We start from the raw sequence: 14520 nt of genomic DNA on the forward strand, positions 1-14520 counted from the left end.
TGTGAGCACTGAGTAAGCTCTAATAGGTTCATGATCATACCCTCGTGTCCAATACTCTAGACAGTCACAAGTGTTGATTACGAGAGCTCCCTGCCGGGGAGGGACAGAAACCCATTGCGGTGGTTTCTGCGGGTCCGTTCTTAGCAATACCTGCAGTCCGGAGGATTCATTTGGTACGAACAGGCATGTGACTGATCCATAATCGCTATGCTGTAGACAAAAGTTTGCACCGTTTTGGCTGTTCCGAATGAAGATGCACAATTCTTACTTACCCCACCAGCTCTCTCCGTCGATTTGCTTGCTCCAGGTAGTGGAGGATAATGCAATATTCTTAGCTTATCACCACTGTATTCCGGGATTCGGTGTCGGTTTGCCAACCACTCTCGTCCGCCAGCTTCATCTGGTATATGCAATCCTGCACCGATAGCATGGTATATCTTCTGACAGAGCTCCAAGCATTCACCCACAAACCTTTCGGCTACACCGCCTTGTATAAAGACATCTGGAATTGGATGTTTTGTCTTTTCAGTGAATTTGAGGATGTGGAATGACTCTTTTGGGTCCGTATTTTCCGAGTTTGGATTCAATTGCTCCATTCCCATGTGTAAATAGCCAGCGTCCAGTTCCGCAATATGTTGATACTTGAGCTTATCGTACAAGGGTGAGTCGAAAAACTTCTTGCCAGCTTCAAACATCGAGTCAATGTCGGGCTGCGGTATGCCATGGTTGGTCAGATATAGAAATCCTAACGATTAGAGAGTGATGAGTGGTGGTAAAACTTGGTAACTCTTGTGTTGATGTGTTGTTATCGTACCAAATTTGTGACTGGCAGCGACTAATTCTTCACCGCATTTGAGCTGTTCATCGGGCGTTCCGTTCAGAAATTTACTAAAATCGATTACTGGAAGTGGGCTGTGTGTTTCTGATAACATTGCGGCCAGTTTTGTAGGTATACAAAAGTTCCTTCGATTACGAGCTGACTTTCTGAGTAGATTAGACTGACTTCTAGTAATATATCAGATACACTATAAATGACTCAAGTATGAGTGCCTGAAGCTGGAATGCCTTTTGCACCTTACCAGGTGTCCTCCTTCAAAAACTCTATCTGTAGGCAGAGAAAGCTGGTGTGGATGAGTGACGTCCAAGAAGAACACAGGAATTTTCTGTACAATTTAAAATTCTGTTCAAATGTTGAGCTTATTCCTTTTCACAACCATTCGGCTCTTGAGTTTTGACAATAGGAAAAGTGAGTCAGTTGCAGAAAAGTTCCCGGCTTGCTTCAGTAGATCCTTATCCAGATCAAATTTGATCTGATATTTTCTAGCTGATCTAGTGTCCATCTGGTCTGTTCTTGGGTAGATCAACTAGGTCATTTGAATCTTGCGAAGTTCTCAGCGTTAGCGACATCAGTCGCGCCTTCACGTGTCTATTACTTTAAAAGGTCGTTAAAATGTCTCATGCGAAATATGTCATTGATATATCATCATCCTAGCTCTTATAGTCACAAAAGCTCGTCGTTTCCAAACATCTGCCAAGAAATTTGACTTACTGACAATGTTCTCGCAGCAGCCAAAGCGAAGAGATACTGACGATGGAGATTTCAATTCGATGCCTCAAAGTCAGCAAAGTCAGCCTCGCAACCCAAAGAGATTTAGACGATCGATGCACGAATATGAGATCAGAGGAATCACAGTAAAGTACGTCCCATTTAAAGTCGATCATTATATCATTAAGCTCATTCAAAGCTGTCCATTAGGTTTCCTTTTGCTGCTTATGACTGCCAAATCGAACTAATGTCCAAAATCATTGAATCACTTCAAACGGTGACTTGAGCTTTCTTCCATTCCCCCATTCCAGTTGTCAACCACAGAATTGATCATCTAATTCAGCTAAACTATTAGAGAGGAAACGCTCTTATTGAATCGCCAACTGGAACAGGCAAAACGCTGTGCTTGCTGTGCGCGACACTCGCATGGAGAGAAGCGTATATCGCAAGACAACAGTTGCATCGAGCTGCCAAGGAGAAACCTCTACCTCCAGGTGCTGATGCTACAAGAGAACAATTGGATGCTATGATCTCTACAAATCCTGCCAACGGTAGCTTTGACCATTACCAGATCATGTTTGATTCTTTGATCCCTTGCTGATACCACATTCCTTTCTTTGCAATAGAAAAGTATGAAGAAGATCCACCAAAGATTTACTATGCATCTCGTACACATTCGCAACTATCGCAATCTGTCCGTGAACTCAAGGCTACAGCCTATAAACCGAGAATGACTGTGCTCGGGAGTAGAGAACAGCTGTGCGTACATCCTGAAGTCAAGAAAGCATCTACTAGCACAGTGCAGAACGCACTTTGTCGAAAGATTGTCAAGAATAAGAGTTGTGTTTTCAAGTCCAACACTGAAAGTATGACGTCCTCGTTTTGTAGCCTATCTTAGCAATGATATCAAGAACTTTGTTCATTTTTAGCCGTAATTGCCAAAGAGAGCCCACAAACGATGATTCAGGATATCGAAGAACTGGTGCAATTTGGGCTTTCTCAGAAGTAATATCATATTTCATTCGAATTCAATCACGGTCAGGTTACTCACCCTTGTATCTACACTAAGAGCATGTCCTTACTTTATATCACGAGATATTTTGGAAAAGGCAGAAGTCGTATTCCTGCCATACAACTACCTCGTAGATTCAAACACTCGAACAACTCAAAAGATTAATGTCGCGAACGCCATCTTGATATTTGATGAAGGTCATAATCTGGAAGGTTCATGCAGTGATGCCACTTCAGTCGAAATCACTACAAAGGACTTGAATGATTGTATCAAGGAAGTGCAATTATGTGTCGAGAAATTCATGTCTCCACATGAAGACTATGTAGAAGTATCACCCAATGATTTCGCCATGCTCAAAGGTAGTGTCTGATTGCCCTCGTGGGAATATGAAACTTCACGTTCACACTTATTTTGTTAGCCTTGCTGGTCAAGTTCTTGGAAGATATCGAGAACCTGAAGCTTTCCACCTCTTCCAACTCATTGACCAAGTCTGGAGATTACATGTTTGAGCTACTTGCCCTTCTTAACATCAGCGTCATGACTGTGGGTGACCTCATGCAAATACTGGACGTTGCGGTGGAAGTTCTCATAGCAGGTGAGATGTCCAGGTAGACTCGGCTGGATTTTTTTTGGATCTGCCTCGAACAAGAATGACTGAATTCCATGTTGTTTTTAGACGCTCAAGAAAAAGGGAGATCAACCAAGTTGGGCTTGATTGCTCTCAAACAAATGTTAAGCATTGGTAAAAAAACCCGAGTTCTAAGCACTTATACTCATGTTGTCTGATCACTCTCCATATAGTCTTTCCTGGATGTGATTCGAAACAAAGGCAACCCAGAGATATTCGGGCCTTGTCAAGGCAATACAAGGTGCATATCCAGTCAGAAAACCTAGTCCAATTCGGAGCAAGAAAGCCCGGTCAAGCTCCTGAACAAATCCGAACCTTGAGCTTTTGGTGCTTTAGTTCTGGAATTGCCATGCAGGATTTGGTAAGAAAAGGCTGATTGTTGTAGCAGGCTATGTCGTAGTTGTCAATACCTTTTGTTCTCAGATCATTTCAAAGAATATTCGGAGTGTTATACTTGCTAGTGGTACCTTGGTAGGTCCTTTTTCCTAGTATGACATGGTGCACCCCGACTTGTCAATTTCAAACCAATGGTTTTGTAGAGTCCTCTTGACTCCTTTGCTTGTGAACTTGCCATGTAGGTGAAGCTCTCGACACAAGTTCTTCGTGAATATCAAATTAACTAGCTCTTACCATAGACCTTTCCCAATACGGCTTGAAAATCCACACGTAATCGAGCCTCATCAAGTGCATGTCACTGTGGTTCCTGTTGGTCCAGCTGGTTACAAACTTAACTCGTCGTACGAATATCGGTCATCTAATGAGTATATTTCTGGTAATCTCAATGGCCAAAAAGCAATTGAGTATATGCTCTGCTATATTTTTTCACTGGCCGCTGACTTTGATACAAATCACAGATATGGGCAACACAATTGTGAATTTTTCGCGGATTATACCTGATGGTGAGACAAGGCTGTGAAACACTTTCATTGATGCTCTCACGTTTACCGTTGTGCCTCTTTTAGGTCTCTTGGTCTTCTTTCCATCATATGGTGTCATGTCATCTTGTACCGAGTCTTGGAAGTTTGAGGTATATGCGAATAGAATTATATTGCTTCTTTTATCCGCTCATTTTTCGCGATAGGCCCGTGGACAAAAATCAATATGGGATCGCATTCGTCAAAACAAGGAAATCATCATGGAGCCCAAATCGAAGAATGACTTTGCACATGTAAGAGATCCGTTGGATTCGGTTTTGTGGAATGTTCTGAAGACTCACGTCGCAACATAAATTTGTATTGATCAAAGGCCATGGATGAATTCTATGCAAAACTCAAAGATCCTGCTCGTCGCGGTGCAGCATTCTTTGCTGTATTTCGTGGCAAAGCGTCAGAAGGATTGGACTTCAGTGATTCCAAAAGTAGAGCGGTTATTATATGTGGAATACCTTATGCACCATCGAAAGATCCCAAGGTGTTGCTCAAGAGAGGGTATCTAGATTCGAACATGTCTTTTGCACGAGCGCAAGGAATCACGGTATGTTACTGCTTCAGGAAGCAACGTTGATTTTCAACAATATGTCTGAAGAAGCGTTTTTTATTGTCCGTAGGCACTCTCAGGTCAAGATTGGTATAAACAGCAGGCCGTCAGAGCAGTCAATCAGGCTATAGGGCGTGTCATTCGTCATCGTCGTGATTATGGAGCTATTATACTGGCTGATGAGAGGTTTGCTCAACCGCAAAACATCAAACAGTTGCCATTATGGGTTCGACCATACGTCAAAGTTGCAAGCAACTTTGGACAAGCGCAAATGGATTTGATCAAGTTTTTTAAGAATATCGATGAAGTCCAGGTGAGAATGATACCCTTTGAAAATCAATCTTAAAGAGCATTCATTTATTTTTTGGTTTAATAACAGAAACGATTGGATACCGCGGAACAAGCTTCTGACTTATTTGAAGAAATTCCAGATACCCTAATATCTCAACGAACAGATAGTACAGCCAGTCGGCCTCCGAAATCGTCATTTGCTACTTCACATCCAGAGCAAATCAAGGTCGCTAGTCAAACCATGAAAAGAAATGGCTCTAGGTCTCTGCTTGATACTTTGCAAGGACAAAAGGTTTGGAACTCTATTGCAAGTGCAAAAAGAGACCTCTGATTGATTTGCAAATTGACCAGACTCAAGGCATGGACTTTGATTCTGTGAATGGAGATTCTCGAAAACCCATTTCGCAGGGATTTGGTGTACCAAACAGCCTTCAGAATATGATGGGAGGAATGGTCGGAACAGCTCCGTCTTCATCATCTTCACAAACAAGGCCGATGCTAAAGCCAACATCATCGAGCAGTCAAAAGAAACCTACCCAGACAACCTTGTTTCTTCAAGGCTCTGGATCTGTATTAGCAACAGCATCGTCATCATCAACCGCTACAACTGAGAAGCCAAATGGTGCTCCAGAGTATATTGCATCTGTAAGTTTATTGAGGTATTTGGTCGACAGGACGCATGAAAATGAATTCCCCGGTCATTGTATAGGTCAAGAGATCAGTTCCGACTGAAGTGTTTAAGAGATTTGAGAACGCCTTGAAAGGTTTCAAGGCTGGTAAACTCAACGTTACAAACTTAATCGACGAGTTGGTAGAGCTCTTTACGTGTGTGGACTCGAGTAGTGCAGAGACATGGATGTCTCTGATGCTCGGATTCAGAACATTCCTTACACCGTCAAAACAAAAGGAATTCGATACAGCAGTTAGGAATCTAGGTGTTGCGATTTAAAAAGGTTACTCCATATCATTTGTTATGCTTTATTCTTTCCATAATCCTCTGTAGATTTCTTTGGACACTTGTACATATATTTGGTAGACTACATTACTCTGATTGACTAATTAACTTTGATGGACTCAAGGACAGAGCGACCGTGCCAACAAAAATTGCTCCATACTCTTGTAGAGCTGTGACACTCGACGCGAAGGCAGCAAAGTCTGGGAGCGAGAATGTCGCTTTGACTGCGTCGAGATTCGCACATGTTCCAATACCGCCATAGACTGATTGAAATTCCATGTAGAGAAGATGAAAAAAAACGAAACCAATTTCAACGCAAAACATGGAGCAACCTTACACTTGTCATCTGTGGTGCTCTTGTACGTGCTCGACGATGAAACCCGGGAACCGCCTTTTGAGCAGCCTTGTATAGAGCCTCTGTATCAACTGGGCCAGGTTGAGGGGGCGCTTCTTTGAATTTAGAGCTCGTAACAGCCTAAAAGTAAATGGAATTGGAGACCAGCTGCATCACCAAAAACGAAGTGTTTGGACGTATCATGCGACTTACTAGTCAGACGCCGAAGGAGCTTGTGGATTCCACTCGTTGAGTTAGTGTAAATCCTTCGATAATGTATGTACACCACCGTCATAGGTCCTTGGCTTTTGATAGGAATGTGTTTAAGTTGGTGACTGTGTCGAACTATGGGATCATAGAGACAGAAGGTAGAATCAATTAAAGGATTGTATTACTGAATTTTCTTGAAGATATCGAAGACAATGCGTTTACAGTAGCCTGGCACTACTTCACGTGAAAGCCAGCCTTCAATATGACATGCTGCGGCAAACTCGAATGTGACAGCCCATCAAAGCCAAACACTACTGTCAAAACGAACTTTGCGACCAACATCGTGATAGAAATGACAGACAGAGACCGTTAAAAGGCGAGATGATTTCTTCAAGTTTCTGCATAACAAAAAACCACCTCGTCTACTACTACAACTACCTCTCACTACAAGATCTTGAAACCCACATCTGCACTGCAGGATCTTGCACAACTACATCACCATGAAACTCTTTATCATCTTCTTGTTGGTTTCTCTAGCTTCAGGTAATTGAATGCGTCGAACGTTGAAGTAGAGCAAATGATTTGACTTGAATGCAAATTTGATTAATAATTGTAGGTGTACTTGGTGGTGGTGGAGGCCAGTCGATCACATGCTCCAACGCTGGTAGTGGTTCGCAAATTTGCCAAATCGGCGGCCTAGCAGCAGAAGTGGCTCCAGATGGAGACATTGCTCAAGACGGCGATACTGCACTGGATCTGGATATTGCTCAAGGAGGTGGAGGTGGTGCCAAAGTCCCTGCTTGTGCTTATTACACACCAGGAACCAAGTGGACTATCAACTGGTATGGCTTGGTGGTGCATCGTTGAAATTCGGTTCTTTTGGTCGATCTGACAAAATTCTCTCCTTACAATGTAGGCCATACCAAACTCAATGTGGCGGCAAAACCGTCCACGGTTTAGCTCCTAGCGGAGGCTGCAGCCCTTGCAACAATGTGAAATCTGTTAACAGGCCCAATTTTGCTGTTGCAGTCAGCTCTAGTGGTATAGCAACATCTTCAGCAGCTCAACAATGCGCATACTATCCTTCTCCAAGTTTCACCGCCACAGTCAATTGGGCTTATCGTACCAACTGTCCTGGACGAGGTGTTGTCTCTGGACCAGCACCAGGTCGAGGATGCAACCCATGCCAAAACGTGAAATCTTAATCAAGTCCAAATTGTACAGTACTAGTGCTTCTTCGTCTTCTTCTTGCATATCTTGGTAGCTTGTAAACTTGTTTCAGCCAAATATATATAACCTTGAGCAAAATCTGATGTGATGTAATGGCTTGATCAAATCCCATAAAGTTGCCCGACTCAACTCCATACGACATTGGGACTCGTCTCAGATTTTCGTTGTTCGTGTGTGATGCAAGAGCGCACTGAGTAGATCTTGACGATCATTCGGCAGTATAACTAGTAAAAATATAATCTTGTTAGAAACCGTGTACAGTTCGTTCACGTTTCTCGCTGTCATCTCCTGAAAACCAAAATCCTGATTTTTGACAATTCTCTAGATTGTAGGTAAGAATGGAGTCTATACGATTGCCACCGCTGCCACATCATGCATCCAAGCAGATCATGCCCAGTTTTTCTCCCTCGGGTCGCGTAGATCAGACACCACAACCTGTTATTCAACAACAACACGAAGTAGTTAAACATGTGGATTACGACAAGATATTAATTGCACTCTCTGGATTCTACGGACCGCATTTGTACGATCGGTACTCGACAGTCATAGACAGATTGACTCGAGTCTGCAACGAAGGAATCCCACTCGCAGATGTTGGAAGAATCACATCTGTCTTGAATGCATTGCACACAACTTTGATCAGAGAGGGCGCTGAGCTAGCGCCCGATGTTAGAAGGCTGCTAGGTGCTTGCGGGTAACGATTTCTCTTTTTGTTTGATTTTCTCCGTTGCGTCTGATGTTGCTCCTGTTAGGAATGCATTACTACTACAATCTGAAGTGGATCTATCTGCTCAAGAACCAGTTGTCAGCCAGTTCGTCAATCAAGTTGGAGATTTCATACAGACTCAATTAGATGAAGTTGTCGAAATCGCTGCAGATGTAACTAGTAGTTGGCTTTTCGCCCAAACACACCATGATCTCACTCAATTGAATTCTAGATCACCTTCAAAATGACTGGAAAGCAGGGAGAATATGATCGCGCAGAAGCAGCCTACCACTACATTTGTTTGGATTGGCAACAGAAATCTCCTAAAAGGAAGAAACAGGAAACTTGGAGTGGATTTGCCTTCTTGCCACATATCGAGAATGCGTATGGACTCTATGTGTCGAGCCCTTTTCTTTTCTTAATATCCAAACCAACTTGACAAACTCTCTCCAGGGTGGTTGCTCCAAAGTTGCTGCAAGCGCTACGGTCCATATCCACCCTTTCGTGTGAATGGAAGGTTTTACGAGCACTAAGAAAACTATCGTCAGCCTCAGTAGTGTGCTGTCAACAAATCATCCAAGGTATTCGCATTCAAAATCTGTTTGATTCACTTGAAACGTGAAACCAACGTGATCGTCCATAGATCGTCAATTGGCATTTCTATGTGAATGCGCCGCACGCTTACCAGACGAGTCTCTGGTCGCTATTGCTGTGGACATAATGTTTAATGTGCTCGAAGGAGACGACACAAACCAAGGTGCCCAGATTCTTGGATCTCTGGTATGTTGCTACTCCTTGTTTCAAGCCGTGCCATCAACTCATCGGCAAACAAATTCATAGGAGTGTATAACCGAACTTTCGTCAGTCTATCAGAAACTAGTACGAAAAGAATACCAAAAGCCAGATGAGCACCTCCGAAACGAGTTACTTTTACTCTTGACAAGAATCGCCGAACTGTGTCCAGAGTCTAGACCAAATTTTTCTCAGACTGGATTTGTGGCATTGATGTGTAATACGCTTCTAGCAGGAAAGGTGTTCGCCAAGAGGAATGCAAGTATTCATCTTTCGTTGCCTAGAATTTGTCTGAGCAAATATCTAAACAACTGTGCTATCTAGCAACCGTCATCGGAAGACTTTCAGTTGTGGAAGTTGTCGATACGTAATCTGATGGTCCTCTGTCAGAACGAGTCAAATCTGGCTAACGCGCTTGAGGTAATTGCTCTTGCCAACAGTGACTGTCCATACCAGCTCCTTTTTTCGCTGTCGTAGACCTTTTCAAAACGCATCCGTTGACGTAGGCTGGATTACTCAAGTTCGCATTTGCCTATTTACAAGAGGATCATGCCGTGAAATTTGGATGGTCGAGAACTCAACTCAAAGAAATACAAGTGCTGGTGAGTTTTTTGTGGAGAATAAGAGTATGAGACATATCCAAGTCACTTCATGAATCTTCTTGTCACATAGATCCTTGGAATGTTGACAGAACTAGTATCTCGAACGATAAATGAATTCAAGCCGAAAGAAGGTGATATAAGAGCGCTCAACTTTTTAGCCTGGGCAATCAAGTGTGATTCGGGTGAGCGTCGAGATGCTGCTGGTATGCCTGAGGAGATGATGGGACTAGTGCCCGCTACTCTGAAACTGCTACTGGCTACAGCTGAGCTTGGTGTTACTCATAAAAAGGATTTGGGATCTCATGGAGTGTTTGAACATGCTATCTGTAAGTACTACACCCCAAACATACCCTTTGACTCTCACCAACTGTCAATCGTGAATGTAGATCTACTCAGGTCTTCAAGCAATCAGATTGAACTAGTGTATAATGCAATGGTCTTGTGTTCAACTCTATGTCAAGGAAGTAAAGCCAATAAGATCTTGTTTGGTAAAGCTGGAGGTGTTTCTGCCTTGATACCGTATTTCAAGTATGATTCGGCCAATCCGAAATTACGCAACAAGATTGTTGTCGGCCTGGTAGAGTGTATTTGGATGTGCGTGTCTGGTTGCCATTCTAGCGAAGAGGAATTTCTACAGAGTGGAGGTAAAGGGTTTTGTTGTGTGCTTTAAAACATGCTGGGCTCCAATCATTTAATTTTTGTCTCGAACTGTTTCAGGAATGTTCATGTTACTCGATCGTATGGAAATGACTCCGCAACCTCTGAAGAAGCACATTATGGGTTGTGCTTTGGATTTACTTGAGAATCCGAAAGCTCGTTTCCATGTGTTGGAATGGCGCTCAGTAGTTGATGAATCTCAGGGTATTGGTCACCTGTTAATTGACATGTGGCACAAGGAAGAGGAAAATCTAGGCGGTCAGTGTTGTCCTATTAGCCAACTGAACTGGACTAACACGAATTATCCTGTGACAAACATCCTTTTTTTTGCTTTTGTAGTACCACAAGGCCCATATGGAGAACTTACCGAATTGGAAGATCCCCTCAATATTCAGGCATATCCAGTATGCTGATTGTAGTAGTTGTTCAATTGAGGAGAACGCAAGACTGACAGTTTCTTGTAGCGTGAAGCTCTCAGTGAAGGAATTGCTGTTCCTGAGATATCCATGAATATGAGGGTAAGTTCTCCATGAGTTCTTTGAGCGAATCTGTCGAAACTCACGTCTTGGTTCTTCATCAGGCAAAGGTCTATTCCATGTTTACAAAGCTTGGATTTGAACCCTTTCAGGAAATACTGTCTGCCGAGCAGAAAATCAAATTACTCCTAGTATGTTTAGAAACATATTACTTTATAGGTCTGAATATCGGAATTTTTTTACCCATGTCTTTCTAGATTGCCAAGTACCTCGACTTCAAACTTGGAGAGGTTTGGGAAGAGATTTGTGGAGAACTTGACCAAGAAGGAGTTCGGTACGTTCATCTGGTTGCAACCGCTTTCGTTTCAATTTAAAAGTATTTTGTCTCTGAATTCTTGTCATAGACCTGTAACGCCTGATTTGGATTGTGTATTGACGAGCAAGCAAGTACAGCTTGAAAAGGCTTCTACTGTCAGGCAAAGACAGTTGGATTTGGTGAAGAAGAAGATGGAGGGAGATTCTGCAAAGGAACGGACCTTCTTACAAGAGAAAATCACGCAGATAAATACCCAACAGCATTAATATATACGTATTTTAATTCACGCCGCCATGGCATTGAACCGTGTATGTTCGTTTATCAATTGCAGAGTTGGTTCAAAGGTCATGATAAAGAGATCATCGAGTCGTGATGTGTCTGTCCAGCCTCTGATACCAACAAAACACGAGATATCGTCCAATGTTTAACTCTTGTCCAAATGATTGAATATTATGCAGTGAAGCGATTTTTTCGATACTGTAACAATGAAAGCGCAAAAATGACACGTCTAGACACGTCTTTCCCAGCCTTGTCGCCCACCCATTTCGACTACCATGAAACTGGACATACATGCAAGGTGAATTCCCAACATCCAACAAACAGCCACACTCGAGCACCAAACAGGAGCACGAAGAAGGAGGAAGGCACACATCTGCCAGCCATCCGCCGACTTCAGTTTGCAAATATCAACAACACCCTACAATCACTATGTCAGAGGGAGTCTAGTTGTAGACGGACGACCTAGAACCTTGTAGTTCTCAACTGTCGACCTCCAACGCAACGACAAAGCCCTGGGGTACTCGCTATAACGATCAACAAGCACTTACTACTTCTGGCAGCACGATCTTTGTAGTGGTCAGCATTCAGGTATGTTTTTTCATTTGCGGTAACGTTGATTCAATCATCAACCACACATCCAAACATCGCGATACCGTCATAGATTTTAATCTATTATGCCCTGTCAAACATCAATCCACCTATGTTTACATCAAATCTAACCTCTCACCTAGTCCACTCTACTAGTTGCGCCTGTCTTTCAAGAGTTTCCTATTGGCAAGTATGGCGTTTTTGGTAAATCCAAGCAAGGTAGGCGCAATCTCCTTCCCTCTGCATCCATTTGGTCTTGCCTCTTGCCCCACTCTGGATGGCCAGCTATTGAGTCGACATCATGGTGGGCTGGAGGGTAAAATTGCTGGCTATACCTATGAACGTAATCAAGCACGTCGACATTGAGGGCTACCCTTCGTTGGGGTGAGACACTCGTAAAGGATCTGGATATCTTTTTCTGGAACCGAAGGCCGGCCTGCGCGGCTTCGGGTTCATGGACAGTCAACTTTGGTTGGCGCGCAAGTGTGATGGTAGAAGATGGAGTGAAGGAGGGAGTTAATCTCACTGTGGTGGAGGTAGAGGATTTGGTGATTGTAGCTGATAACGCAAAAAATCCTTTCTTGTTTGCTTTGCCATCCATTCGTTATGATGTCTGGTAGATACACTTTCGTCGCATTTGCTTGCGTACGTGTTTGGAGGTTCGAGTCTAAACACAAGGTTAGTAAAACAATTCGTACACCAGAATTCCAACCATGCGATTTTTACAGTGACTCCCTGAAAGTGACGATATACTTGCATATACTCTTTCATAGTTCACCATATTTTGTCTTTCGCATACTAAAAGTCGTACAATCTACGCCAAGTACATTTTGAGCAAACTATAGTGCAGCAATGACGGTACCAATTACGGCACCACCAGTCTCTTGTTGAGCAGCAACGGCAGCAGCGAATGCAGTAAAGTCAGGGAGTGCTGCAGCAGCTCTGAGAGCCTCGGCATTTTCAAAGCTTCCAATGCCAGTGTAAACTATAATTGCAAGGTATAAGTAAGACACTTTAATGACAGTTTTAGAGCAAACTTACACTTGTCATTAGCAACATTCTTGTATGTGGATTGACGGTGGTATCCGGGAACGGCGGTTTGGAATGCCTTGTACATTGCCGATGTATCTGGCGATGCAACTGGTGGTGCTGCTTTCAAGACTGACATCGAAACGACCTGAAAAATGGTGGTTGGTGATGTTGACATCTTGCACAAAAAACCCCCCAAGTTGACTTTAGCATATTGCTTACGAAAATGTCCGAAGCTGCTGGAGGCTTGGATTCAACTCGTTCAGTCAGTGCAAATCCTTCAACAATCCATGGCGCGAGAGAAGCGAATGTGTCCTTGGCCTTTGGGAGGAAGGCGTTCAAGCTGGCTACATTGTCGAACTATCAGATTGCAACAAAACAAGGCGTTAGATGGAGTCAATTTTGGGAGAAAAACAGACATAAATAGCGCAATGAAACCGCGATTCAAGCAATGGAATAGGCCGGAATGAGGTCCAGTAAGGACATCACGTGTGGGTATTACAGACAATGTCAAGCCTAGTGCGTTGCTAGGGACTCGAAAGTAACATAACCGACTCATACCTGATGTACAATCATATGGGAACTTCTGGCTGGTGGGACACCATCAGCGACCAGCTTCTTGATCTATGAAAAAGTTATTTTCGTGAGTTTGATGTATCGAGTACGAGACGCTGGCAAGAAAGGAAAGCCGAGCAAGACATACCAAGAGAACGGCAGTAGTTCCAGCTACAGCTTTGGCTGTCGGCTAATATGAAAATGCTGTTAGCAAGATGTATGCGGCGAACCACCTGAAAGTAAGGTATCACGTACGAGTAAAGCCTTGGCAGCATCTTCTTTGGTGGCGTCTTCGATGGCGACGATGAGAACGGCGGTACCTGACATGGCTAGTTGGTTGATTGTATTTGATGTTTGATTAGCCGTTTGTTGAGTTGTTCGACAAAACGGGTGGTAACACTAATGTGTTGTCTGCAGGAAAAATGGTATTGGATGTGATATAGGATGAACTTTGCAAAATATCCCTAGTCGTTCAAAATACGTAGATAGTGTACTTGCAATATTTGGGCACGCCTTGGATGATAAACTCTTCGTGTATCTTCGCGTTTCACGTCGTTATGTTGTTGTTGGCATTATTTTTGGTGTCGTAAAATTACAATTTCATTGTATCTTAAATTAAAATTAGATCAGTCATGGATTCTTCACCAATGCAAAGTTGCAAGTCCAAGGTGATCCATTTCCATGCATCAGTTGACAAAGTCCATGCATTCACATACCCCGTTGAGCTCTAGAAGTAGCTCTGCAAGGACGGAGTTTGGACTGTCTCCTGACTTGAAATCATTGTGCAAATACAATTTGACGGCCATCAAAGTCAATCTCAACGACTGGTGAACTCTCA

General features: G+C 43.1%; 2 protein-coding genes across 2 annotated transcripts; both read left to right on the plus strand.

Moving 5' to 3' along the window:
- Window positions 1-1554: 1554 nt before the first annotated feature.
- Window positions 1555-5902, plus strand: SmJEL517_g04136 (uncharacterized protein; the record flags this gene model as incomplete). Its single annotated transcript, XM_031170064.1, has 20 exons — window positions 1555-1697; window positions 1757-1823; window positions 1902-2097; window positions 2173-2412; window positions 2476-2551; window positions 2616-2917; window positions 2977-3153; window positions 3235-3300; window positions 3360-3547; window positions 3610-3657; window positions 3726-3760; window positions 3822-3958; window positions 4041-4085; window positions 4149-4213; window positions 4268-4354; window positions 4432-4659; window positions 4733-4975; window positions 5042-5245; window positions 5305-5598; window positions 5663-5902. The coding sequence occupies 20 exons, from the start codon at window positions 1555-1557 to the stop codon at window positions 5900-5902; spliced, it is 3081 nt and encodes a 1026-aa protein (XP_031023946.1).
- A 2118-nt stretch (window positions 5903-8020) lies between these two features.
- On the plus strand, window positions 8021-11497 carry SmJEL517_g04137 (uncharacterized protein; the record flags this gene model as incomplete). Its single annotated transcript, XM_031170065.1, has 16 exons — window positions 8021-8376; window positions 8435-8561; window positions 8621-8772; window positions 8842-8969; window positions 9032-9168; window positions 9229-9420; window positions 9505-9600; window positions 9687-9782; window positions 9853-10108; window positions 10169-10426; window positions 10500-10697; window positions 10779-10843; window positions 10904-10957; window positions 11020-11106; window positions 11173-11249; window positions 11320-11497. The coding sequence occupies 16 exons, from the start codon at window positions 8021-8023 to the stop codon at window positions 11495-11497; spliced, it is 2457 nt and encodes an 818-aa protein (XP_031023945.1).
- Window positions 11498-14520: the final 3023 nt, after the last annotated feature.

This window comes from Synchytrium microbalum (assembly GCF_006535985.1).
Source record: "Synchytrium microbalum strain JEL517 chromosome Unknown SmJEL517_scf0026, whole genome shotgun sequence".
Lineage (NCBI taxonomy): Eukaryota > Fungi > Chytridiomycota > Chytridiomycetes > Synchytriales > Synchytriaceae > Synchytrium > Synchytrium microbalum.